Raw genomic sequence first — 25478 nt, forward strand, 5'->3', positions numbered from 1 at the left:
AAAAAAAATGCTATGACCTAGACAGCGCTGGCTGTGTCATAGTGCTTTTTTAAAATGTGTTTAGTTATTTTCGGAAAGAACAAAAAGTTAATTGCCCTCCTCAATATTGACTCCCTGTGTCCTCCTTGCTCCCCCATGCTAGTGCCCCCTTCCATAGCTGCCAACATCACCATGTTAATTTCACACTGCTCTCTGTTGCTGACCACCCACATCTCCTACACTGCGTCAATTCGCTGGCACAATCCCTGATGCGGTTGCTTCCCCTGGTCAAGCAGATCCTTTGATAACCTTTACATCATAGCACACGGCATAGTGTTCACAGGAAGCATAGTACTGAACTGTGCTTTACAGCAAACCACAAAGCACCTTATGAATTCATTTCACATCACATCAGAGCACATAACCCCATCTCATAGACCATATCAAGAAAGCCTATCTCAGAGCTCAACAGAGCTAACTATGAATCAATCACAGCAGCACACCAAGTGACATTACAGCATATAACATGAAAACGCAACATACAACTGCACATCACAACATGGCACTTTACAACACCAAAATGCATCTTGACACAGTACTGTCCAAAGCTGCAACCGATCAATAAAGCAGAAAGCACAGTACATAACACCAGTCCAGCTGGAAAGCGAATTGGTCACCCCACCACATCAAACCCAGTTTAGTGCAGCTCGTCACAATATACCACAAAGTAACACAATAGAATACAAATTGTGTGTACAATTGCACCGTGGCCAGCGTCATCCAGGGGACAGAAACACATTTCCAGAGCATTCTAGTACAAACGGACGTGTCAACCTTTCAAATGACACTTTGTTTTGGGTCATAATTCCCTTTTTTTCCTCTGATTTTTCTCTTTTTTGTAAATTTTCATCTTTATTGGTTGCACAGTTGGCAAGGGTCCTAAAATTCACTAGTCTCTTGCGGCACAAAAAAGCTTTGTCAAGTAGTGCAGTTTCCAGGAGCTTTTATGCGTATATTTTAAAGCAGCTGGGAGTTTGCAGGCGTCGCTAGAGCAATTAAAAAACAAGCGCTATAACGAGGACAGCGCCGGCAGCGTCTCAGTTTTTTTATTTTTTGGAAAAGTTCAGCCAAGCTGCACAGTAGACTCCCTGCTGGGCAACATGGCTAAAAACATATTGACATCGCCAACAGCTCTCTCGTAAGCCAGACGTATTGGATTTGCCAATGCTTGACTATTTTGTTGTGGATGAGGTGTGGCAGTTGCTATCATAATTTGATAGTGTGAAGGATAGCAAGTGCTTCAAGACAGAGACAGTCTTGATGATCAAGGATAGGCAGAGAACCTCCCTGTGGAGTGGTGTTTGTATTAGAAGTTGATGTGGATAGTGGTTAATAGAAGCTGATGTTCAGGTCAGTGGCTTGGCTTGAGTGTATGCACTTTGGAAACTTTCTTTTGGTTTTCCTGCTGGCTTGGTGATGAGGTGTATGATGCCACTTGTTGATGAAATATTGGTTGTTAGAAGAGTCTTAGTGCAGTGCTTAACAGCCTTACAGCACTTGTTGCTGGTGTTTTATGGATGTTTTGGGATCTCCAAGTTGAAAGCTTTATAAACTGGAAACCTCATTGGTAATGCATTACTGTATATAAGGAAGAAAGGGGCAGAAGCATGATTAACTACTGACGTGCATCTCATTGGTGGGCCCAGGTGGTGGGTGATCTTAGGTGAGATTCTGTGTATAGAAGTGTCTTTTTCGCTCCATTCTGGAATGGAGAAATGAGGGGGCGAGCCGTGCAAACATCTCAGGGAGTTATTGAGGGGTGATGGTAACTAGCACTTTAACAGTGATACAATAGGTGTAATAACATAATGCCCAGCCCAAAGCTTGTCTTAGAAAAAGATAAGTATTGTAATCATGGCATAACTTAATGGGGTAAATGCAGTGTCTGCAAATCTACAGGGATGCACTACTTGGTTCCCTCCGGAATACAAACTTGGAAGAAATCCCAATCCAACTCAGGTGCAGGGTCACTTTGTTGCAGCGGAGCAGCTTCCTTGCATCTGAGACTTGTAGGTCAGTCCATGGCAAATGACTCTTCAATTCTTTTGCAGGGATAGTAATGCTCAATATTGCCCCACCAAACTCTTGTTAGCCAGATGTTCACAGTTAAGGGGTCTGAGATGTATGGAATATGTGGTGTGCACTCTGGATAATCAATTGAGGGTGTGCCTGTGGATGGGGCATTGGTCAGTCTGTCTGTCTCCGCTGCTGTCTACGAAATAGGCAGCCTTTATTCCGCGGTTGACACTTGCAAGTTAGACATGACCTCATCTCAGTCAGACTTGACTATTTCGATGGTCAGGGGGACCCTGGGCACTGTAAGGGTCTTGTTGGCACTTCCCCACATTTATTGTCCTCCATCTAGGCTCCCTCCATCGCTGGACAGCTTGAGTCACCTCCACAGGCAGGCAGAGTCCTGCAGGACAAGGCTTCCCCCTCATCAGGCCAGAATCCCCCAGGGTCTCTGACAGACCCACAACTTCTTCTATTAAGGCTTGCAGCAACTGGGTGATGTCCCTTTGCCTAGGGGAGACTGGCTATCAGTGATACTAGTGCTGGAACACCGTGGCTCTGTTTCAGTTCAAACTGCTACAATGCCCAAGGATAAAAGTGCAGAATTTTCAGACCGGGAATGTGGGTCCTTGGTGTGGCTTAAGTAACCAGTATGGTTTCTTTTCATAGTTCATTTTTCCTTTCAGCGCAACAAGCAACTATATAACTGGTGCCGTTAAGTAACTTTAGGCCATGAGTTATTAGTTTCTTAACATAAGTAGAACTATAAGTAAAACTGTTAACTGCTGAATTTCTGTGGTTTTGTATGGGTAAAACGTGAACCTATCTATTCAGTGAATAAATATATATATATATATATATATATATATATATATATGTGTGTGTGTGTAAATATATATATATATAGGTCATTATTCATTATTAAATTGTCTTACACAGGTATTTGTGTTCTCACAAATTACTCTTTTCTGTCGATATTTACTTAACCCCAGTGTGGGAGCTGTGGACCTTAATGTGCACTAGAAGAGCAGCTGCATGACAGGGAGAGAGTGGTATGTTTTTAGGCAAGTGTGTCAGCCAAGAAGTTTACCTCACAAAACAGGTTTAACCTCCCATGCTTATGAATTCTATAATATAAACATTATGAAGTTGGATAATGGCCCTTCGAGGGCAGTGTGAATGTAACCCGGTCTCTCATCTTCTTCCCCAGGGGAGTAAGGAGCGGTACCACTGGCAAGCCCAGAATGTCAAGCACAGCGGGGTGGATGACATGGTGCTCCTGTCAAAAATCACCGAGGAGGCCATCGTCGACAACCTCAGGAAGCGCTACATGGACGACTACATCTTTGTATCCTTTAGAGACTGCAGCAGAGGTGGAGTGGCTGTAAAACAGGGAGGAAAGAACAGCTAGACTGAAAGAGCAGAACAGGCAGAAAGTAGAGAGGAAGGCATTGGTGCAGGACGGAGAATTGTATTTGTTACACAGTTGGTGTTGAGGTGAAACGTAGATTGGTACCTATCAAGTTATGGACCTCATCTGGTGCTGTGGTGAGGCTTTCCCAAGTGGAGTCAACAGACCCAGATTTTAAGCATTAATCGCACACTCAATGATGTGGTCTGGACAAATCAGTTGATCGCTTATAACACTCTCTCTCTCCCTCTCCATTCCCATCCATTAGTAACCAGATCCTATTATCTTAGTTTTAGAACTCCAAAGATGTTCCTCATGACTCTCACAAATATGTTTATTCACCACACATTGTCACCAGGGAGGACCAAACAAATATTCCACAAATAATTCTTAACCCATCAAAATAATTTGACTTCCTCACCCTTCCCATGTTTCTTGAAACAAAATTAACAAAAACTCTCTACACTCCTTCTTAGGAACGTATTCCTAAACTCCAACCACCAGCTCATTCTCACTCTATAAGTAATGTTCCGTCCATAGCCGTACTAGAGTCGGTGTACCCTTTATGTTGGCATTGCATGATCAGGACAATGAAGCGGGGTCTCTCTAGCACTTACTGTGACAGAAGTCATACCAAGGCACTGGACAAGAGGAGGCTCACTGCATAGAAAACGTACAGTACAACAATTCCTATTGATACAGGGAGAGAGAGAAAACGTCTGGCACAACTTACAGTAACTGAAAATGGTGGGAGGGGGCCTTTTAATTCATAGCGTACAGTTAAACAAAAGTTACCATAGGGCATTACCAGGAGCTCCTTGCATGAAGTACAGTAGTATAAGCAGTACCGATACAGGATGAGGTAAAGCTTTGCTGGGATTACATTGATATAATACAGGCCCCCGCTGCACAATGGGACCTCCTTTAGAGCTTACAGTAGAACATACACGCAGGAGTGCACAAGGCCTTGCTGTCCAGACCTTCTCCACCAGGGAATATAGGCCTTATATTTTTTCACATGTTGGATTTCCTGACTCTTCAGTAGACATATATTGGATCGGTTCTTATTTCTGTCAACCCATTCAAGCAGCTGCCATACTTCACGGATCGGGAAATCGAGCTGTATCAGGGTGCGGTGAGTAACATCAGGTGTACAAAATGTAGTGGGCGACATCAAGTTCCCAGGCAAAGATGAATGCAATCAGGTGTATGAGTTCTGGTGAAAGGCACACGCGGAATGTAGGTGGAACCGTGTCCATGAGTGAGCATGTATATCCTCATGTGAACCTTGATCTGATGTTGGGAGTACCCGGCTGTGGTGTGTAACAATGGGTGTACCTATGTGCAGTGTTCCATTACCAGTGTAGCAGAGCACAGTGAATGTTGTCATATGTGCAAACCTTGTTGAAAACTGAATCCAGAATCCAAGTCACACTATGTGCATGAGTGACCATTTTTAAATTCAGGCAAGTCATTTTAGGAGTATCATGCGGTTATGAGAACCAAAAGTAAACCTGGACAGAGGAAAGATTTGTACTGGTGCACCAGACCATGGAGAGAGGAAATTCTAGAGTATCTGGACACAGGGTGTAGCTGCAGGGTTTCTCCCTCATATGTTGAAATGGCCTTACAAGGGAGCAACTACTTGTGTAAAGCTTACTAGGTAGCAAACATTGACTGGCCGCGGAACCAGTTAGCTTCCTCCTGAGCTGCTGTTACCGGCCAGTGGTGTCACAGCTGTATTTTGTTATGCTTCCTGCAGGAATTCAGGCATGCAGTGTTGTCAGTGGTCACTCGATAAGTGTCAATGCTGCATCTGTAGCTTCGCCATCTCCCGCTCCCCAAAGCTCCAGGGTTCCCTCAAAATTACTACTGTCGACATTCTCTAGCAGTTGGAAGACTGGAGCTGTGTGACCCTCCGCTAACAAAGAATAGATGATAACTTCCAATAGTATCAATTTGTTGCATCTATGGCTGGATATTCCCTTTTGATTTCACTTTCTTGCTTCTGTTCTCACAGGCTCAGTATGAAAACCCACCCCACATCTACGCGTTGGCAGATTCCATGTACAGGAACATGCTGATTGATGGAGAGAACCAGTGTGTCATCATCAGGTAAATCTGGTAGAGCGGAGCAGGCGGGAGGCTGTTTGGAGTGTCCAGACAGAGGTCTACTTCTTAGAGGCCTGAGATGTTGGGCAGAGCCTGCAACATTTGTGGATATTGCAGAAAAGACGAAGCCTAGTAGAAAGAGTGTGAACCAGTGAGATGGCAACCAGGAAGTCTGGCACAAAAATAAAAGCTTGTTAGCTTCAAGACTTCCAGAGGGGCTGCCTTACGCTGTATTTGGGAACTGGGTCATCAATGCTTACAGGCCATACTTCTTTACTTCCAAGTGCAGGTAGCAAGTACTGGTTCCTTGATGTTCTAACAGCCTCCAGCTAAACTAGAAAACTCCATTCAAAAATATTTCTCATTATTCGCAAATCCTAACTTATAATGAGTGTTACACGCCTGCCTGCTTTAACCTTGCAATGTACAAGTCTGTTCCATCAGGGGCCCGCTAGACTGGTTGATTGTTTCATCTTTTATTTCCTCAGTATAGTTGCTCATGCTCAGAAAAGTGACAGTGTGGGGCAGTTTTTGCCCAGTCTTGAGTATTACATTTGATAAAGAGCTTTACTACTAATACATAAATTCCATACTGATGCTCTAGCAGTAAGCGCTCCACGAGGAGGTGAAGAGCGAATTGCCAACCACTGCTTTGTAATATCATCACTGAACCACAGCTCTGCGACCCATCAAGTGCCTTCACTTGCGTTGTACCTGTCCTCAGCCAATAGTAGTCTCAGGTCCCACTTATGCCAGTACCGCTCCTCTAGAAGGCAGGTAGCACAAAGAAAAGTGATACGTAACTCAGATGGTTAAAGCCGAACATGGCCTGGCGTCTGGAAAGCATACCTGTACCCTACAATGGAAACCAAAGAAGGGGTTTGAACTGGGGAAAGTTAACAAGGTTTTGAAACCGCTATATAGTATTTTTATTCTTTCTTTTTCAGCGGGGAAAGTGGAGCTGGCAAGACTGTTGCTGCCAAGTACATCATGGGCTATGTGTCAAAAGTGTCAGGAGGAGGCCCCAAAGTGCAGGTATTTATCCCCAATCTGAACCTATTCCCTCAGAAAGAGATGACTGAATTGTCCATGTTATACAGATATATTACATCATCAGCTGTAGGGACTGTAGTAATTCAGCCACACTTTCCGGTGAAAATGCATTTTTTAGTTGGCTTATAACTTTGCTGCCTTTTTGAAAAATCTGCATTGAGTTTGGGCCCAACACTGCCAAAACTGGTCAAGTTGTGAGATGCTCAGTTTTGTGCAGCTCCGTGCAGGTAAAAAGGTTAAAGGGAAGTCGAGAAAAGATCAATGTCCAGTTTTTACTGCCATAAGAAAGTTTGCTCTCCACTTCAGCAAAAAACAAACTTTGTAAATGTCACTAATGTAGGAAGCATGGCCAGGTCAGACCCTGCGCCTAAAGGTGCTGTGCAGGGCTGGAAATATAGGCAGTGGCATCAGATCTAGTGTTAATGAGCTGTAGACAAATACCCTCAGGAATGCACAGAAAAACTGGTAAAATAAAGCTAATGCTGAAATAGTGCAAACCCTTTAACATTCACATGGGAAAAAGACTAAGGAATTGAATTTAAAAAAAAGGAGATTAGTGTTCCCAACCTAGAACTAAAAATCCCTGTAATTCACCTATTCCAGTCCATTACCCGAACCCCTGCAGTTAAAACCACCTCTTGCTCATAATTAGGTTATTATGAGTTCAGAGAATTTGAGGTTTGTTAATGTATTATGAGGAAAACAAACATTAACTTATGCTTAAGGTTTTTCAGTGATATTCTACATCCATCTCCCCAAGTATGTTTTGTTCCACTTTTCCCAACTCGCTGTATGCCCCCACTCCTCAGATTGGCCAGTGCGAAACCTCCTGTTGGCAGCACCTTGATGGGGGATGAAGTGGTACCAAACTGATACACCATTCCAAAACTAAATCATATTTCTTTCACGCCACCCCTCTCTCCCAAACAATTAAGGGGCATGTTCCACTAGCCTTCTCTCAATATAATGTATCGGATTCCCAAATCTTTTATAGCAATCATTAAAATATGTCTCTCACGTATGCCCCTGTGAGTGCAGTGATCGCGCATGTGCAAAGAGTTGAAAACCAGTTACAAACTAAGTGTTGCGATCATTTGTGTGTTAAAGTGAGGTCGCAGTGAAGGGAGTGAATGAGGTTTTCTTAAAGATTAAACACATTATTTTTATTTCATTTGAAAGCTTTCCATACCGGAGAGTTTGCAGACAGTCCCCCTCCAAGTCCGATCAATAAGCAGCTAGTCTTTGCCCATGCATATTGGTAGGTACAAACTTCATACCCTGTTTATTGACAGGATTTGTTAGGTTGATGAGGAATTAATGCACCCAGTGGCAATTCGGTTTGTTTTGTTACACTGCAAAAAGTTTCCTCATTCATTCTCTAGTTTGTTCATGAACATTCAAATCTTCACCCTATTTTTCTTTGTGCCCATGCCTTGTTTAACTTCCTTGCCTTATCAATTACATTGCCCGTCGATTTGTTTGTTGTAACTAACATGGTAACAAATGCCTCCCACAGCACGTGAAGGACATCATACTGAAATCCAATCCTCTCTTGGAAGCCTTCGGAAATGCCAAAACAGTCCGTAACAACAACTCCAGCAGATTTGTGAGTATTGGCGTCCTCCCACCCCACTTGGACTCTCCTTCTCAGTTAGTGAGGACTCCTAGTGTGTCTAAAATATCCTTCCCAATCCAACATTCACAACCTTTCATTTTCATTACCTGAATGTAACTGCCTAAGCCTGTCAACCTTCCAAAAGAAATTTAGTGGTAGAAAACTAAAGTGTGTAAAATTTAAAAAAGGAGTAAAATGAAGGCCTGTAGGCGGAAAATCAAAGTATCCATGGTTAAGTGGTCTTGATTAGATTGTTTAATCAAGGGCAAAGTTGTAAACAATTTAATTGCACCTTTTTAATTGCAAGGCAGCTTTTGCCTGCAGGCATGTTGGCTACAAGATTGAAGAATGCAGCCAATGTAATTAGGAAGAAGTTTCTTCTAACACTTGAGCATTAAATGGCCTCCTGTGCAAAATCCAAGAATCAATCAATCATTTTATTTTTTTCCATTGTAAATTCCATCACTTTTTTTCCAACTAACATCTACATTCTAACAATTGTGAGCCACTATCCTACTCCCTCCTTTCTACTCTGTTGCACAGTTTGATTGGGAAACGGCAGGATACTTTACGTTATGTGGATGCATTGGCACAAGCCCCCAAGGGATCGCATGTCTCTTTTCCACATGACATATGTTGGAGAAAGATGGTGAACCCCAAGGGTTGGCTTTCAGATGGAAGAAGTGGCAAGTTACATTGGAAAAAATAAAACGTAAGGGTGATTCTAGTAGTTTATGTGTGCACTGAATAGCCCAGAACACAATGATGGGTAGCACTTCCCACATTAAATCATGTTTGCGTGTATATACTGGTGTGCAAACTGAGTTTGGATTCTTTCAGAAGAAACTATTGAGGTAAATGGTAGCATGAGTAGAGTAATGGAGTTAGTTGAGCTCTTTCCAAAGCTGATACATTGTTAATGTATTGAGGAGTGAAATGGTCTCATAACAGCTCGTCAGTTACATGAGAACCATGAATAGATGCCTATGATAAGGGATCATTTGATAAACCGGGCCAAAAATATTGCTTATCGTTTCCAATCATAGCTTTATGTAGCATATCTCTGTGTGTTTTAGGGTCACTTATTTCCTTGTGCCAAATCTGCCTTTTTTAAAGGAATATTTGGGTTATTTAACACCAATTAAAAATTTCTGTAGATTTAAGAAAGATTTTCGGCAGAGAAACACTCTGTTAGGGATATGTGTGATACCATGGGTGATTTTCCGGTCAGGCTTGGTCGTACATTAAAACGCCTTTGTCTTGCTAACTTGTCAATTATGTAAAATGAGTGATGCTGCCACCTCTATTTGGTTAAGATTAGTCACAGAGCTTAAACTGAAAAATCTAAATGATTTAGTGGGAATTTAGAGATATGTAATGTGTTTTTGATATTCTATTCTATGTATTTTGGATATATTGCATGATAATTCTGCATCACTTGTTTTGATCCTCCACCTGTATTCTTTAAATCTTCCTCATGAAACCTACCATTTACCACTGTCTTTTGCTGATGTCCAAAAGTTATAACATTCAAAAATAATAATTGTGAAAATGATTTCTTAGACATATCTCATCTTAGCATTGCCGTTGGGACAAAACTAGCAGGTGTTTAATTTTAAATCTGTCAAGGTTGCAATTGGTAAGGTGAATGTTTTTTATATTAGCTGTCTTTAACTCCTGTTTTCTGAATTCAGAGTCCATTCCCACTTTGTTTATGAGTAAGGATGATATTTTGCAGGTTTTTAACTAACACGCCCTTGTCTCATTTTTTTCACCCTTTTCTTCTTCAGGGGAAGTATTTCGAGATTCAGTTCAGTCGTGGCGGAGAGCCAGATGGAGGGAAAATATCCAACTTTCTGCTTGAAAAGTCGCGAGTGGTCAGCCAGAATGCTGGTGAGAGGAATTTCCACATTTACTACCAGGTAAGTAATACAGGACGACCGAAGATGACTATAAGGAAGTGTTGAGTGGCTGAGAGATATGGTGTTGCTCTGGGCGCTATATGTAATAGCTATTTCACAATATACAGATAGGCAATAGCGACCATTCAGTGTTTCATGTGCAAATTGTTTAGTCTGTGGAATTTAATACTATAGGTATTATTTAGTGGTGTTTGTAAAGAAAATAAAGCAACACTGAAATTCAACAGATTAGTACCTTGCTCATTAACACTACTCTACATTGCTTTTTTCACAATGTATCTTTTTTATTTTAAAGTTTTCCATGCTAAAGTTATGAATAAGATATAAATACTTCTTCAGAATTTGTAAAGAGTATGTGCTGGACACATTGGCCCGGATGGGTTGGTTAGTAGTTTAATTTCTAATGCTATATCGAACAATGGAAATTTAGTTCCTCCTCTGTGGTCCACTGAGAGTGTTGCACAGCATGAAGTTATTATGATGTATTCTACATACGTTTTTTAAAGTCCAGCAAATTGTACACAGTGGATAATGTGCCTCCTTCAGCTAGCTGTATGTGTAATCTGCAGGTCACAGATTTGAATCCGGTGTCCAAAACATCTTTATTTATAATTTTTGCCGATTTACAATTGTTTTTTTTCCTTATTTGTTTATTTATTTCACAGCTGAAGTATTTTGTAAACAAATAAATCATGAGAATGAGTTAATGCCCAATAATGTTTTCCAAGAGTCAATAAATCATGAGGGCTAGGAATTCCTATGATTAAGGGATCCACATTACACTTGTCAGTCAGAATCCTTGACATTTGTGTTTGAATATTTTTTCTTTTACGCTAATAATAAAAAAAAAAGTGACTGTTTATTTCTACCTCACTGTTTCTCACATTCAGCTGTTGGAGGGGGTGACACCTGAGGAGCGGGAGAACCTCGGAATCACCACACCAGACTATTATTTCTATCTCAACCAGTCAGCGTCATACCGAGTGGATGACATGGACGACAAGAAGGAGTTTTTGGAGACAGTGGTGAGGGATTGCTGCTGGGACAATGATGTTTTGGTACCCAGGGCCCAATAGTTTGACAGACGCTGGTTCTTAACGGTCTATTTGCAATACAATTGTGTCCGCTTTCCTGGACTTTTTGTGCCCTGAAGCATCACGCCACAAGAAAATACATCCCTTATTTCCCTCCACAAGTCCAGAACTGGAGTCACATTGGTGAAACAATATTGTTTTCGTTGAAGTGGCTTTACTATTTGCCATAAGGGGTTTGTTCATTGGAGTTAAGTTGGGGTATGCACAAGCTGTTAGCAGTGGTCAGTTGTGGATCAAGAAGATTAGATCGAAAGCACATATCAGGGAGAGGTATAACAAAGAGATCTGAGCTGGTGCACGCTATACATTCAGTCAAGGTGCCAGCAGTTGGTAGGGAATGAAGCAGACTGAGCATGTGCAAGTGGTGCAAAAGGACTGAAAGAGCAGGTGGTATGAGATGAAAAGGGATTGGAAGTGATTGACGGGATGCTGGCTGCAGCGAAGTACTGGAAGTAGTTGAGTGGGTACCAGTAAGGAATTTGAAGGAACTGAGTGGGTGCAGTTTGTGAGGACACATTGATCGATTTAGGAAGGATTCAGAGATTGCTACTGTTAAGAGGGACTTGAAAATGGTTGTGTAAGAACGGATTGGTGGGAAGCAATCTTAGGAGGGAACAGCAGTGCTTTCAGGGCATCAGTGGAGGATTTTAAGCAGGTGCTGGTGGTATCGATGGACACTATGGGGATCCGGTGCAGGGCAGCAGTGATTGGATGTGCTTCAATGGTAGCTGGTGATTGGGTTGACTTTAGTGATGAACAGAGTGGCACTTATTGCTTAGGGAGGTGTCAGGAGTTGGGAGGGTGCAGGATGTGAAGGCGTGGACGCATTCAGTGTATGTAATGATTTGGAAGGTTTTTGTGTATGGTTCTAAAAGTAAATTGGGTGGGTGTCAAGAAGCCAAAAGACTGAGGTATTGGGTTGTAAGGTGTTCACTGGGTAACAATTGTGTTGAGTGATTGTGAGAGATTGAGTGGGTTCTGCATAGACTGGGAATGGAGTGGGTGAGGGTTTGAATAGAGCTGTTACTAGTGTTCTGGGTTTAGAAGGCCTCTGAGGGTACAGGAAGGGTGGGTGCTGGTATGGTTGGAAATGATGCTCTGACATTTAAAGGTTGAAAACACCTTAAAGGGTCCAGTTGAGGGGGACAATGTAAAGAGATTAGGTCAGTGCCGCAGGTGAGAAGGGTCTGTGAGGGCTTAAGAGGCATTAGCTGCAGTGGATGCTTAGTAAGGCAATGAGTGTGTGCTCGTGGTTGTTGCGATATATGAAGAATTTGTTGGTTGTGGTGATGGTAACCGGTCAGAAGGGATACTGTAGGTGGTAGAAATATATTGAATGATTTAGAGGGTGCTGATGGCGAGGGATGGAACATGAGGAATGAGTGATGGAGTTGGCTAAGTAAAGGATTGGGAAGGCATTGGGTTCTGGTGATTGGGTTTAAAAAAGCATTCTGTACTGGTGGTGACCAGCTTCAAAGAGACTCAACTGATGCTTGTGTCAGTGGGCAGAGTAAGTGATTAGAGGTGGAATTCTCAGATCCATCATGTCAGGGGGGTGCAGTTTACCACCCTTTGTTTTTGAGGAGGTTCCTTGCTCTCATGTTTTTCAGGCTGCCATGCAGGTGGTGGGGCTGTCCCCAGAAGATCAAACCTCTGTTCTGCAGATTGTGGCTGGAATCCTGCACCTTGGGAACATCTCTTTCAAGGAGACTGGGAACTACGCTGTGGTGGAGAGTGAAGACTGTGAGTATATACGACCAACCAGAGAACACGGGTGTGCAGTGTGTGCCAATGGGACAAGAGGTGCCACTTCCTGTCAAGTGCAGTGTAGACTGATTTGAAATGTGTACCTAAAGCATTGATAAATGGCTGTTCCATCAGAGATGTGGATTTGGGGGAGCTCCTCTTGTGCTTGACATCAGTGTTGCAGTTGGATAAGATGCCTATATTTTGATGCCGACACCAGTCTTTTACATGGTGCACGTACACGATAAGCTTTAGCGTACCTCTCAGAGTCACATTCATATCCAACAAGGTCTGGCTTTCCTGCGATAAAACATGCAAACGCAGGCGACACAAATGTTGTGGTGATTGTAATGGTGGTGATAATGGCTGGTGATACAGGTGTTGATGATAATGGTAGTGGTGGCAATAGAGGTGGTAGTAATGGAGTTGATGGTTTTGATGCACGTGGTAATCTTACTGATGGTGATGATGGTATTGGTCATAGTGGTCCTGGTACTTCTAATGGTTTTAGTGATGGTGGATGGTGATAATATCCCCACACAAGTCTTTTAAAAAAAACATACCAAGGTAAAAGCCATTTCAAACGGATTGCACTATTTATTAAATGAATGCATGAAAAGTGAATGTGTGATGATTAAATACATTTTTCAGATGTAAAGATTTACTCATACATTAATGAATGCACTTCATAGTGGATAAAGTAATACAACGGCCAGTAGCATAAGTTGTGATACTCCACCGAGTGGAGCTGATACCTACTCTAGGTGCATTTTAAAGAATTGGTAAAGTACCTCTTGCAGGCAGCTGCACTGTCCAGTCAGATTTAAAAAGCAGCTTTTAGAGATTTTGGTGGACTAGACCACAACGTGTATATACCTATTGGCAAACCGGAGGAGTATCTACAGTCCAAGTTTCTTGGAGCTGCGCAGCTGACCATATATATATATTACACCTGAAACCACAAGGGCAAACATTTAAATGAAGTGCCAAAAGGGTAGAGTTTTTTTTTACTAGAATACAGACACTGACCCTGGAGGCTGCCTTTTGCTCCTTTCAGATCTTAGATGCAGTTCTGTAAAAGAGGTATTAAAGCTGCTTATGTTTATGAATAGAGTGTCTTGGCGGTGCCCATCTGCGTGCATGAGCATTGGTATGGGTGAGAAGAGGAAGTACAGCTGAAGCAGTGGCATGGCATGTTCAGGAGCGGTTGAAGCCAGTCACAAGGCCTCTACCCCCACGGCCCTCCCGGCATGCAGGTTGGAATGCAATATCCCTCCTGCCCTATGAAATAATCCTGGTGACCCCCAAAGGCAGTTTTTAACCCTAGAACTTAGGAAGACCTCTCAAAACCTTGTTTTTGTAACCTATTTATGTCTTCACCATCAGCGTGCCCCAATGGAGATTCGTTATCCACCATCCCTCTGGCTAAACCAAGAACTTTTAAGCTATTTAGATGAACCACTGTGGATGTCTGGGTGCCTGCAATGCTTATTTGCCCTTGCCAGCAAGTCAGGTTAGAGGGGACACTTCCTGTTGTTGTAGCAATCAGCTGGGAATGGTTCTTCTGTGGGCAATAGCCATACTTTCTATGCACATTGGTTACATTTCCTTTGAATGCTACTTTGCATTAGCTCTCTTCTGTGTAGCATAGAATTCTGGGTAATTTTTCATTTTTGCACAACATTCTGCAAGCTTGTTATAGCCCTCCTCACACAACATTTTCTTAACTGTTTTTCTCTGGGTATATCATGGTGCGTGCATTTTTCATCCAAGCTCATTATGTGAACCATTTCAAAACCACACTAGCGTTCTATAGGCACCGGTCCACCTGGTACACATTCTTATTTCATTTTACATAGAGGTGCACAGTTCTTAGGCCTGTGCACAGGCAACAGTAATAAAGTGAAAACACAACACAAGAAATATCCCAAACCAATTTAGATAGAATAGCTTAAATTCTAATACATAGAGTGAGGCTAAAATGATAAAAATCCTATGGATAGAACCTGAGATATTGTATTTCAAAGTTTCATGTAGATATAGCGCCTAAAAGCTCAAAGTACCATTCCCGGATATCTGGTCATGCTAGACCAGGGGAAATGTACATGTTCAGTCTGACCGTGATGGATCATGGGCCATATACACAGACCAGGTTAATCCTGCAGAAAGTTTTACCCTCTCAAAGTCTGGTGCAAAGAGTGCAGTTCACGTTGAAGGAGGCTGTGAGGAGCACGCAGAGTGTCATGGATAACTGGCATTGTAATATAAAGATCAGGCCTCTAGTTGACAGTTTTATTGATATTACATCATTCAGTGATCCATTCATCTCTTAACATTAGTGTTTAATTTGTGGAAGAATAAGTGCTGGTGCCCAAAACCCTGCTCGGAAGCACAAGCCAGCACCAGTGTCCCTTTTACCAAGGCTTTGTAGTCTGGAATCCACCTCATGCCCCCTTAATCAACTATCAGACACTCACTGCCCTTTTATATCACTTTTGCAGTGGTCTGTTCTTCCCTTTCTTCCTTCTTTCTCTTCCACCTTATTTCCTCATGCGTTTTCGCTCTCTTGCTCTATGGAAATGTCTGATGAGAAAAAATAGTGCTGGTCCCCAAAAATGAGTGCTGGTGTCCCCACCAGAAACAACCATCTCAAATTCTCAAAATAAATACTGGTTGGCATATTATTCTTGCAAAGGTTCTCTGGTTACAAAAAGCTGTGAGCATTGTTCTCTTAATAACAACTCGCAAAGTGTGTATTGTGAGGTATTGTTTTTCTTGCCATACTGACCAACAGTATTTTGATGCTTCAGCCTTTTGCAAAGTTTGGAGAGCATCAGCTGGGACAGCAACTTTATTGCAGTTTTGTGTATTTCCACAATCAAGGTTTAGGATTCTGCTGTATTTTGTTCTCCTGATGCACAATGTTATTGGTGGCTTTCTTCCATCTGCAGAAGCATGCGAGAAGGCTCCCTCCCTCTGCAGTAGTTGGGAGTTTATTCTGCATGATGGGAATTTTTTATGTCCGGGTTCCTGCTAGTGCAGCATTCTTTGAAATAACTCCCTCCTTATATGGCATTCTATGCGCCAGTCTACTGACAGGGTATTTTCTATGAGATCCTTGTAGGAAAGTCACTCTTTTTGGCATGGTTACCCCTACTTGTTTCCTGCTATCAGTATACCAAGACTGTTTTCACTGGAATCCTGCTAACCAGGACCGCAGTGATTGTGCTCTCTCCCTCCAAATTTGGTTGCCTATGACTTTACACACCCCACAATTGGCATACTGGTGCTCCCTTATGCTTCCGTAGTATATGGTACTTAGGCACCCAGGGCATTGGGGCACCAGGGGTTCTCCATGGGCTGCAGCATGTATTGTGCCACCAATGGGAGCCTATGCAAAATATATCTGCAGGCCTGCCACTGCAGCCTGTGTGAAAAAGTGCATGCACCCTTTCACCACAGATCAGTGCACCAGGTCACTGTAAGTCACCCCCATAGGAGTCCCTCTTAGCCCAGAAGGCAGGGTGGAGGTTCCTGTTTGTGAGGGCACCCCTACATGAGCAGAGTTGCCTCTACGAACTCCAGTTCCATTACACTGGACTTCATAAGTGCGTGTAAGCCATTTTACCTGTTGCATTAGACCTGTGTCCAAATACATAATGGTAACTCCGAACCTGGGCATGCTTGGTATCAAACATATCGGAATCATACCCCAATGCTGTTGCCAGTATTGGTTGTATGATTCCATGCCGTTTGGGGGCTCCTTAGAGGCCCCCAGTATTGCTCCAACCAGTCTTCTGGGGTTTTCAGGCAGCCCGCGCTTCTGCCACCCCACAGATAGGTTTCTGCCCTCCTACTACTTGAGCAGCTCAGGTAGAGGAAGGTAGAACAAAGCATTTCCTATGGGAGAGGGAGGTAACACCCTCTTCCCCCTTGAAATAGGTGTTACAAGGCTTGGGAGGGGTAGCCTCCCCAAGCCAGTGATTTGCCCTGAAGGGCACATATGGTGCCCTCCTTGCATAAACCGGTTTGCACCAGTCCAGCGACCCCCAGTTCCTGCTCTGGCGTGAAACTGGACAAAGGAAAGGAGAATGACCACTCCCCTGTCCATCACCACCCAGGGGTGGTGCCCAGAGCTCCTCCAGGTAGCCATTTGATTCTGCCATCTTAAAACCAAGATGTACAGAGGCCCATGGGAGCATCTGAGTGGCCAGGTCAGGCAGGTGATGTTACAGACCCCTCTTGATAGGTGGTCACCTTACTGGGTGACCAAACCCTCTTTTAGGGCTATTTAGGGACTCCCTTGAGGGTGGGTCCCCAGATTCGATGTGCAAGTCTCCACCATAATTTACTTCATCTTCTGGCCACTGGAACCGCAACTGGACTTTTCAGGAACCAACAACCTGCAACTCCAGCGATGACTCTGCTTTGCAACATTGTTTCTCCGGCTCCTTCCAGCAACTGCAACATTTCCCCGGCTGTGCATCTTTTGAGGTCAACAAGACTCCAGCCTGCACCAAGAAGTAAGAAGGAATCTCCCTTGGAGTGAAGGAGTCATTCTCCTGCACCTGCAGGACCCAACTGCATCAACGACAGGCTGTGTGGATCTGCTCTCTTCCGGAACTGCGTGGATCCACAGGTGGTGGTCTGGAGTGGTCCCCTTGGTCCTCTCTGCTACCTGTCCAACTTGGGACACGGTAAGCCCCTTCCTCTCCCTTGCAGGACAGTACCACTGGGCACCATGACTCTTGCAGCTACCAAGGCTTGTATGCTTCTGCTCCAAGGGATCTTCAGGCTCTGTTTAGTCCCGGCCTCCAGCACTCCATCCTGCCAAGCACAGTCTCCTCTCTGCTGCTCCATCAAAGTGGGTCTCCTCTTCAGGTGTGCTGACTGGGCCTCACTGTGATTTACTGTGCCTGCTGCCAGTGGGTTGCCTGTGGGGGCTGCAACTGCCTCTGTTGGCTCTCCCGACTCCCCTCCTTGGGTCGAGTCCCCTGGACCTTGCTGGTCCTCATCAGCCTTGCAACTCTTCTTTGTCTTTTTTTGCATTTACCAAGGCTTGTTGGTGGTTCTCCGGCACCACTGGCCCACTGCAACCCGACAGCCGACGTGGGACACCATTAACTTTGCTCCAGGGACTCCTCTTCATCTCCTGCGCTGCACAGCTAGTCTTCTTCTTCACCCATCGACCTGGTCCTGCATCCACAGAAGGGTGGGTAGTGGCTCCTGCCACGACCGGACACTCCATCACAAACTGGACTAGGTCCCCTTCCTTTGCAGGTCCTCTTATGCCAGAATCCACCTCTTGGTTCTTCCTGTCTGGTCTGGTTCTTGCACAATCCTTTTGCTAAGTCCTCCTGTTAGTTTTAGGGAAAACCAGATACTTACCTCCGCTCTCCTGGTCGCTGGGGGTCACTCTAGTATGTCTCTCTTGGGCTTCCTAGTTCCTCCAGCTTCCCTCTAACGACTCCACATCCTTGGGTGGCTGTATATTGCATTCCACTTTTTTAGTATATGGTTTGGCCATCCACTAGGGTCCTCACTATTTTCTAATACCTTTGCCAATGCTTGTTGTTTCTATGCTATTTCCCAATTGCTAATGTGTATATAATTTGTGTGTACTTACCTCCAGTGCTGTGTGACTATAGTGTTATTGTATAAGCTTTGGATGTCTCCTAGATAAGTTTTGGCTGCTCATACAGACACTGCCCACACTTCACTAACAGGGGATACCTTGACCTGCTATAAGGTGATAACACCATAGATGTTCACCACACATCAGGCCATCTTCCAGCAATCCTCCAACTGGCATGGTATTCCGAGGGGCTCATCATCCGTTAGTGTCTTTGTGTGGTCAAATTTTCACATAGCAGATATTTGTCTGGATTATCACCTTCCCAGTTTAACTTTCCATAGGCCCTCATTATGAGTTTGGCGGGCGGCGGAGGCCACCCGCCAAACTCTTCCCGCCTTCAGACCACCTGTGCGGCCTGAACCCTACCACCATATTAGGAGATCACCGCGGGGCCTTAACATTGACGCCGGCTCCTAATGGAGCTGGCGCCAATGTAGCAGTGCAGCAGGTGCAGCAGCACCCGTCGAGCGTTCCACTGCCCGTAATTCGGGCAGGTGTATGAGCGACAGGGCTGTGCATGGGAGGCCCCCCAACCCCCCCATTCCGCCAGCCTTTCCATGGCAGTGTAAACCACCATGGAAAGGCTGGTGGTATGAGGACTCGTAATCCTCAGGGCAGCGCTGCCATGGAGGATGAAAACCACCAGGACCACCAGGCAGCCGGCTTGCGGCAGCCTGGTGGTGTCAGTGGTCCGACCGTGGCGATTCCGCCATGGTCACAATGTGGCGGTCCCACCGTCAGCCTGTTGGTGGTGGGACCGCCACTGCGAGTCTGGCAGTCATGCGACTCGTAATGAGGGCCTTCGTCTCTGTAATGCACACTATTCTGGCTATATTCTCCTCCACCCAGTCCTCCATTTTAAGGGCAGAGTTACTTGTTGTGCAGTTGTCTATCTCCCGGTTATCTCCTGACCCCAGATTCTCTGTGTTTAGTTCCTGAACCAGCATACAGGGGTAAGTGCTGCAATATTCTTTGTTTTCACTGTCTTTGCACTGCTATGTTTTTCTGGCATTATGATTTGGTACCACTTTTCTCAAGAAGACGGGGCATAAGAGGATTTTGCACCTTGTATAGCCTTTTGGGGAAATAGTCTCTGCACATTGTCCTATGGCATTTAGTTTTTGTGTAGCACTGAAATACATTTTGTTTTTACTCTGTCAGGTTGCATCTTGTTCATTTGACAGCGTTGCAAGTTGTACAAACCAGACACTGTAATTCTAATGCTGCTTTTCTCTTTAAGAAAACTCATTTTTATTGAGTTTGCGTCCACAGTACAAAAAGAAGAGATAGAAGGAAAAACAAGTAATCAGCCTTGTCCACCGTTCGTGGTACCAAGTGACAATACTTATAACAAGAATCCACAACCAAACCGGCGAATCAAAGCATTCATTAATCCAATTCTGCATGTCTTTCTGATTCTGAGTTCTGTACCCATAAAGTTTCACTCCATTCCTCCTACGTTGCATTCACAAAGCCAATGTCATCCGTAACAGTCCCTTGCTAGTGGCACCATATTCCTAAGCATCACACTCTGCTGAAAGACATGACTAGCTGTATTCTGTGTTTTTGGCAGTTCTGGCCTTTCCATCCTACCTGTTGGGGATCAACCAGGAGGGCCTGCGTGAGAAACTCACTAGTCGGAAGATGGACAGCAAATGGGGAGGTAAATCGGAGGTGATCGACGTGACGCTGAATGCAGAGCAGGCCAGCTTCACGAGAGACGCCCTTGCCAAGGCCCTCTACACCCGGCTGTTTGACTTCCTGGTTGATGTGAGTTATGCAGTATCACATGCTCATTACATGTGTTTGGTTAGATTCTAGCTGTTTCATCATGGCTATCTAGTGCTAGGTTAGAGACTATCTTATCACTTGCTACAGTGCTGGGATTAATAGTGATTTAGTCAATATGTTGATGCAGTGCATGGATGCATTTGCTTTTAGGTAAATGCATTTTGTGGTTCAGTATAGCTCTGAAGAACATACTTGCATACAAACAGAGAAGGAACAGATCTAGAAAAAACTTTGCAACATGGGTATTAAAAGGCAACTATCTGCAAGATAAGCTCATACCACATTTCAAGCCCTACCTGATTTTCAGAAGCCCTGGACCTCAGGGTGCTTGGTCGTTTCTTTCTAAAAGTCTATCAAGTTTTACCTGTAATTGTCTTTAAGGTTTCTGTGATCTAGATACTCTGTAATTTGATTCACGCTCACTCTTTCCTTGCCCCCAGGCTTGCATAGCCTCTCTTTTAATCCTGTACTGCACACTGATTTTTCTAGGCTTTAAATAAAGCCATCCAGAAGGACGTGGAGGAGTACAACATTGGTGTCCTGGACATTTATGGCTTCGAGATCTTCCAGGTACGGTAACTACTTTTATCCCGCAACTAAGCTGGTGAATGCTCCTGAGCAAAATGCAAATGCAGCAGAGGTGTCCAAGAAACTTATGGGTACTAATGCTGCATGGCTGGTTGAACCTTCCAGGGTTAATTAATATGCTATGTTTAAATCAGGTAAAGTTTCGAGAGAGAACAGTGGAAGGGAGAAACGGAAGGTGTTGGATATGCAAGAAACATGGAGTGACAGTGAATTGAAATTGAGGAAAAAGGATGTAGTTACGGGTTTTCATTTTAAAGATCCCCAGCTGTATTAGATGCAGAGTGCTGTTAATCTGACCTCTAACCAGTCTCTTTGGTTTCCTTTAGAAAAACGGGTTTGAGCAGTTCTGTATTAATTTTGTGAACGAGAAACTACAGCAGATCTTCATTGAGCTAACCCTGAAAGCAGAGCAGGTGAGGAGGGCATTGTAACAGTGACGTCGGTTGTGGTGTACATTTTGTGTTTTGGGGGAAGAATTCCTAACTTTTTTTTGACAGACTACCACAACCAAAGTTTCGGTGTATATACCTTTTGTGGTGCTTTCCTTTCACAAAATTAACTTTTCAAAGTTACAATCATAGTCTGATTACGGCATGCCAAGCTTCTCATCTGGAAATAAAATATTTCTAATTTGATTACTTAATAAGGGGGATATTTGGTTCAATACAGACTCCGTATTTCAGGTGAACCTGGCTCTAAAAGGTCGAGAATGTGAGCCCTGTGCCAGTCTCTCAATTTGTTCCAAGGCCAATGTGCTTCCGGAGAGTACACTATATAGAAATAATCCCAAGAATGAGGGTGTCAGTAACTTAAGGCAACCCCTCTTGTGTGATCCAAAAAAATACTGCAGGACATGTGGGAAGCTGAGCGGCTCACCTTAAATAGTACTAAAGATGGTCTGCCTGCCTAAAGCTCTGATTAAAACAATAAATATTTACCCAAGACCTTAAAGGTAATGCAAGACATAAATCCAAATTTATTGGAGTTTTATGGTAGTAATGTCAAGGCCAAGGAAAGGATGAAAACTGTAGGGCCCAGGTGTCATTGAGCAATATGGTTCGATTCTAGATATGTACAATGGTCCTTCTCATCTTTTGTTCCCTGCATAGTTGCCTGAGAAACAGTGATACCACAAACCCCTCTGGAAGGCATCATCAGCTTTTTTTTCTCTTTTAGGAGGAGTATGTGCATGAAGGTATCAGATGGACCCCTATCGAATATTTCAACAACAAAATCGTATGTGACCTTATTGAGAATAAAGTGGTAAGTTTAGTTCTTCTGCACTAAGAATGTCATCTTTCTCTTCAAATGTAGTAATAATTAATAAACTTCTCCTGTTTTAGAATTCTTGGATTGTGTATAGTCAGCTGTTTCATGCAGATGTGACTCTTCCCACTCTCAGACTTTCACCCCACAGTCCTGGTGCTTGTTGGTGGTACGATCTTTGAGTTGCGCTCTTGTGGTTTGGCATTTACATTGAAGCATATGATGCATGTAACCCAGACTGCTACTTCATTGTTTGTTTCAGAGCCCCCCTGGTGTGATGAGCATCTTGGATGATGTGTGTGCCACCATGCATGCCAAGGGAGAAGGTGCGGACCAAACCCTCCTGCAGAAGCTTCAGATGGCTATTGGAACGCATGAGCACTTCAACAGCTGGAACAAAGGCTTCATCATCCATCATTATGCTGGCAAGGTAGGGAATCCAACGTGGTGAAGTGAGGGAAGCTATCACTTGCGTGGTTGGTGGGGCAACAGAAGCATGATGGGGAAGCAAACGTGGACACAGACGTAAAGTCAGTATTTACAAGTTAGACAAGGGTTGAAGCCAGCACTAGCCACTAACAAATGATGTTCTAGGATTTAACTGCAAGGCATATGCCTGTTTTCACCCCTTTACTGAAAACCTAGTATCGCCAAAACATTTGAAAAATGAGGACCCTTTTGCGCACTTAAATGTGGGAGACCTGTCTCACTAAAGTGCTGCATGCAAACTCTTTCATCATTCTTATTTGTGTGCTACCCGTAGTCATAGCATATACCTATATATTTCCTCTTCCTTGTCCCTCTCCTTCCCCCACTTCCCTTTCCCCCGTTTTACCTCCCACTGAGACCGTATTCTGTCATGTGCCCAACTAGGTAACCTCTACCTACCACAACCAGCTCCACCGTCCTCAAAGTCGCTTCTGCCTTTCGTACAACCAGCTACAACATTTCCTACACAACGGTATTTTTATGCATCGTTTGGGCCGCACTCAGTGGTGTCTCGTAGCTTGTAGACTGTTCCTACTCTGAGTCCTACTGAAATTTAGTTCCTCTCACTCACTGATCCAGAAGAATAATCTTCTTTCTTCCTGTTTTTTCTTCATCCACCCAACATCATTCCAGCCCATTCGTTCTCTTCTCACTGGACTTCAGCCTTTAGTAAACAGCATTAATTTCAGTACCTTTTCTTCTCCACCATCAATAACTACTTAATCAAAATGTGAAAAAATCCATCCACTCTTTGCCATCTACTTTGCTATGACCCAACTGAACGCACTAGTCTACAGCATGATAAGCTTGTGTAAAATACTATTTTTGCACTGTAAACCAATACTAGAATGACATTCAGTGCATCATCCCACCATCCTTTTGAGCCTACTCTGCTTCCAGCCTCTTATAAAACTTCTAAAGTTTGTTATCTGTACACTGTTCACAGCTCCTATAGATAAATCAGGTAGGCGGTTGCCTTACAGCATAGAGGTTCAGTTTCTGAATCTAGTATCCAACACTTTCTTTCTTCATCCCTCCTTCATTGTGCAGCCCATAACTTGCAACAGCCTTTGTTGTATAGAAGATCATTGACAAGTAATAATGTATATGGGAGCCCCTGCTCTCCTTAGTTTGTGTATTAGAGGTGAGGGTCATAAGGTTGTCTGTGGGCTACCAGGTGGTAGTTGCACCATTGGTTGCTTGACACCTGCAGCTGAAACTTTATTTTCAATATTTGCTAGAGGCTGTATAGTTTTAATGTGCCATGTGGATGGCCTTTGCTCGAAGTTAAGGTCACTGATAGAGATGAAATTAAAGCTAACATTCTATTTTAGCAGTAATTTCATCTCTATCTGTGATCTCATTCTGAAACAATCTCTGTTATTTTGCCTAATTATGTTCTTAAGTGGTAATTCAACATTCATATGTTCCCATGCGCCTAATGAAATCTGGCACCTATTCCAATACGGGCTCAGTCCTGGAAACCAGCTGTAGATCTTTACCAGCAAAGAGTAAAAACTAAAAGTTGAAAAATACAGCGAATGTCTTATGTTTATCCAATTTAATAAGGAGTGCATATTCATCCATATTTTTGAGGGAACTGCTTTCTGATGAACTTTATTCCTGAAACACTCCCCTATCTGTCATGCTCATCGAGGCCTGTCTTGATGTCGAGACAGTCCCATACCATGTGCATCGAAGAACCTCTTGTAGCTCTGCAGATGGTGCATGTCAGGGAGGACCAACTTCCCATCTTCTGCAGCCACTCCGGGGCTGTAACATATTCTATGGAAATAGTGAAATTGCACCAACCGGAGCTGGGCTGAGTTGGCAAACAATGGGGAGCTGTCTCTCGCCACTCATCATCATCAAGGGGGCTCCAGATCCTCCAAATTAGCTTGTAAGTGTGTCATTGGATCAGGTGTATTAACAGTCAGTCACCAGTAAAGCCGTGAAATACAACCTTTACCCAAACTCTCTGACATGAGCTTGACTTCAAGAGGGTTAGGCTCCTGGAGAGTTGCCAGACACACCCAGAGGGAATCAAGCACATGAAATTGCAGAAATCTAAAGAACTGAGATTTATGCATGCGGTATTCCTCGTGGAGTTCAGCAAAGGGTTTCATGTGCTCTGTCTCTCATATGTCTCCTATTTTAGAAATACACATTTTGTTCCAACTGCTGAAGTCATGTGACCTAGGGGCAGAGATGAGCCACTCACCAAGCCACTAGGGAGTCTCACCGGATAGGTTTCCATACTTGCCAATATGTGGTAGTGCACCGTGGCAGGTAGGCTGGATTGGCACCATCACCCCTAGGAGACAGGAGGGTGTCTCGGTGTGATACAGAAATTGCGAGGGGAATGACTGACAGAAGAAGTCGCCCCTCTGACCAAATATCCAGTAGTTAATAATGGTGAGGTGAGCCACCCAGTAATATAACTAAATGTTGGCCAACCCCAGCCTCCCTTGTAAGTCGACTGAACACATTCGGTTATGGCAACTCAGTCCTGCCCACAAACGTTCTGTAAATTTGGCATTTAGGGTGTTGAAGAACCGCAGTGGCATGGTCTGCTGTAGGTTTTGCAAAACATATATTTGCTTGTTTACTGCAGTCTTTTTTACATTAATTTAATACAGCCCATGATTGATGGGAAAGTTGGCTACCTATGTAGTGTACCAGTGTAGAGGTACAACATGCAGAC

General features: G+C 43.7%; 1 protein-coding gene across 1 annotated transcript in view; it reads left to right on the forward strand.

The window, feature by feature from the left end:
* The window catches only part of LOC138268576 (unconventional myosin-Ie-like), a 110362-nt gene that overhangs the window by 41515 nt on the left and 43369 nt on the right, over positions 1–25478 (forward strand). The window contains exons 2-14 of the mRNA XM_069218355.1: positions 3263–3400; positions 4509–4598; positions 5484–5578; positions 6523–6610; positions 8145–8234; positions 10034–10165; positions 11056–11190; positions 12870–13002; positions 20214–20410; positions 20921–21001; positions 21346–21432; positions 22196–22282; positions 22548–22715. Of these exons, the coding sequence (XP_069074456.1) occupies positions 3263–3400; positions 4509–4598; positions 5484–5578; positions 6523–6610; positions 8145–8234; positions 10034–10165; positions 11056–11190; positions 12870–13002; positions 20214–20410; positions 20921–21001; positions 21346–21432; positions 22196–22282; positions 22548–22715 (1521 nt within the window). The remainder of the gene's footprint in view (positions 1–3262; positions 3401–4508; positions 4599–5483; positions 5579–6522; positions 6611–8144; positions 8235–10033; positions 10166–11055; positions 11191–12869; positions 13003–20213; positions 20411–20920; positions 21002–21345; positions 21433–22195; positions 22283–22547; positions 22716–25478) is intronic.

Source organism: Pleurodeles waltl, chromosome 12, assembly GCF_031143425.1.
Source record: "Pleurodeles waltl isolate 20211129_DDA chromosome 12, aPleWal1.hap1.20221129, whole genome shotgun sequence".
Classification (NCBI taxonomy): Eukaryota; Metazoa; Chordata; class Amphibia; order Caudata; family Salamandridae; genus Pleurodeles; species Pleurodeles waltl.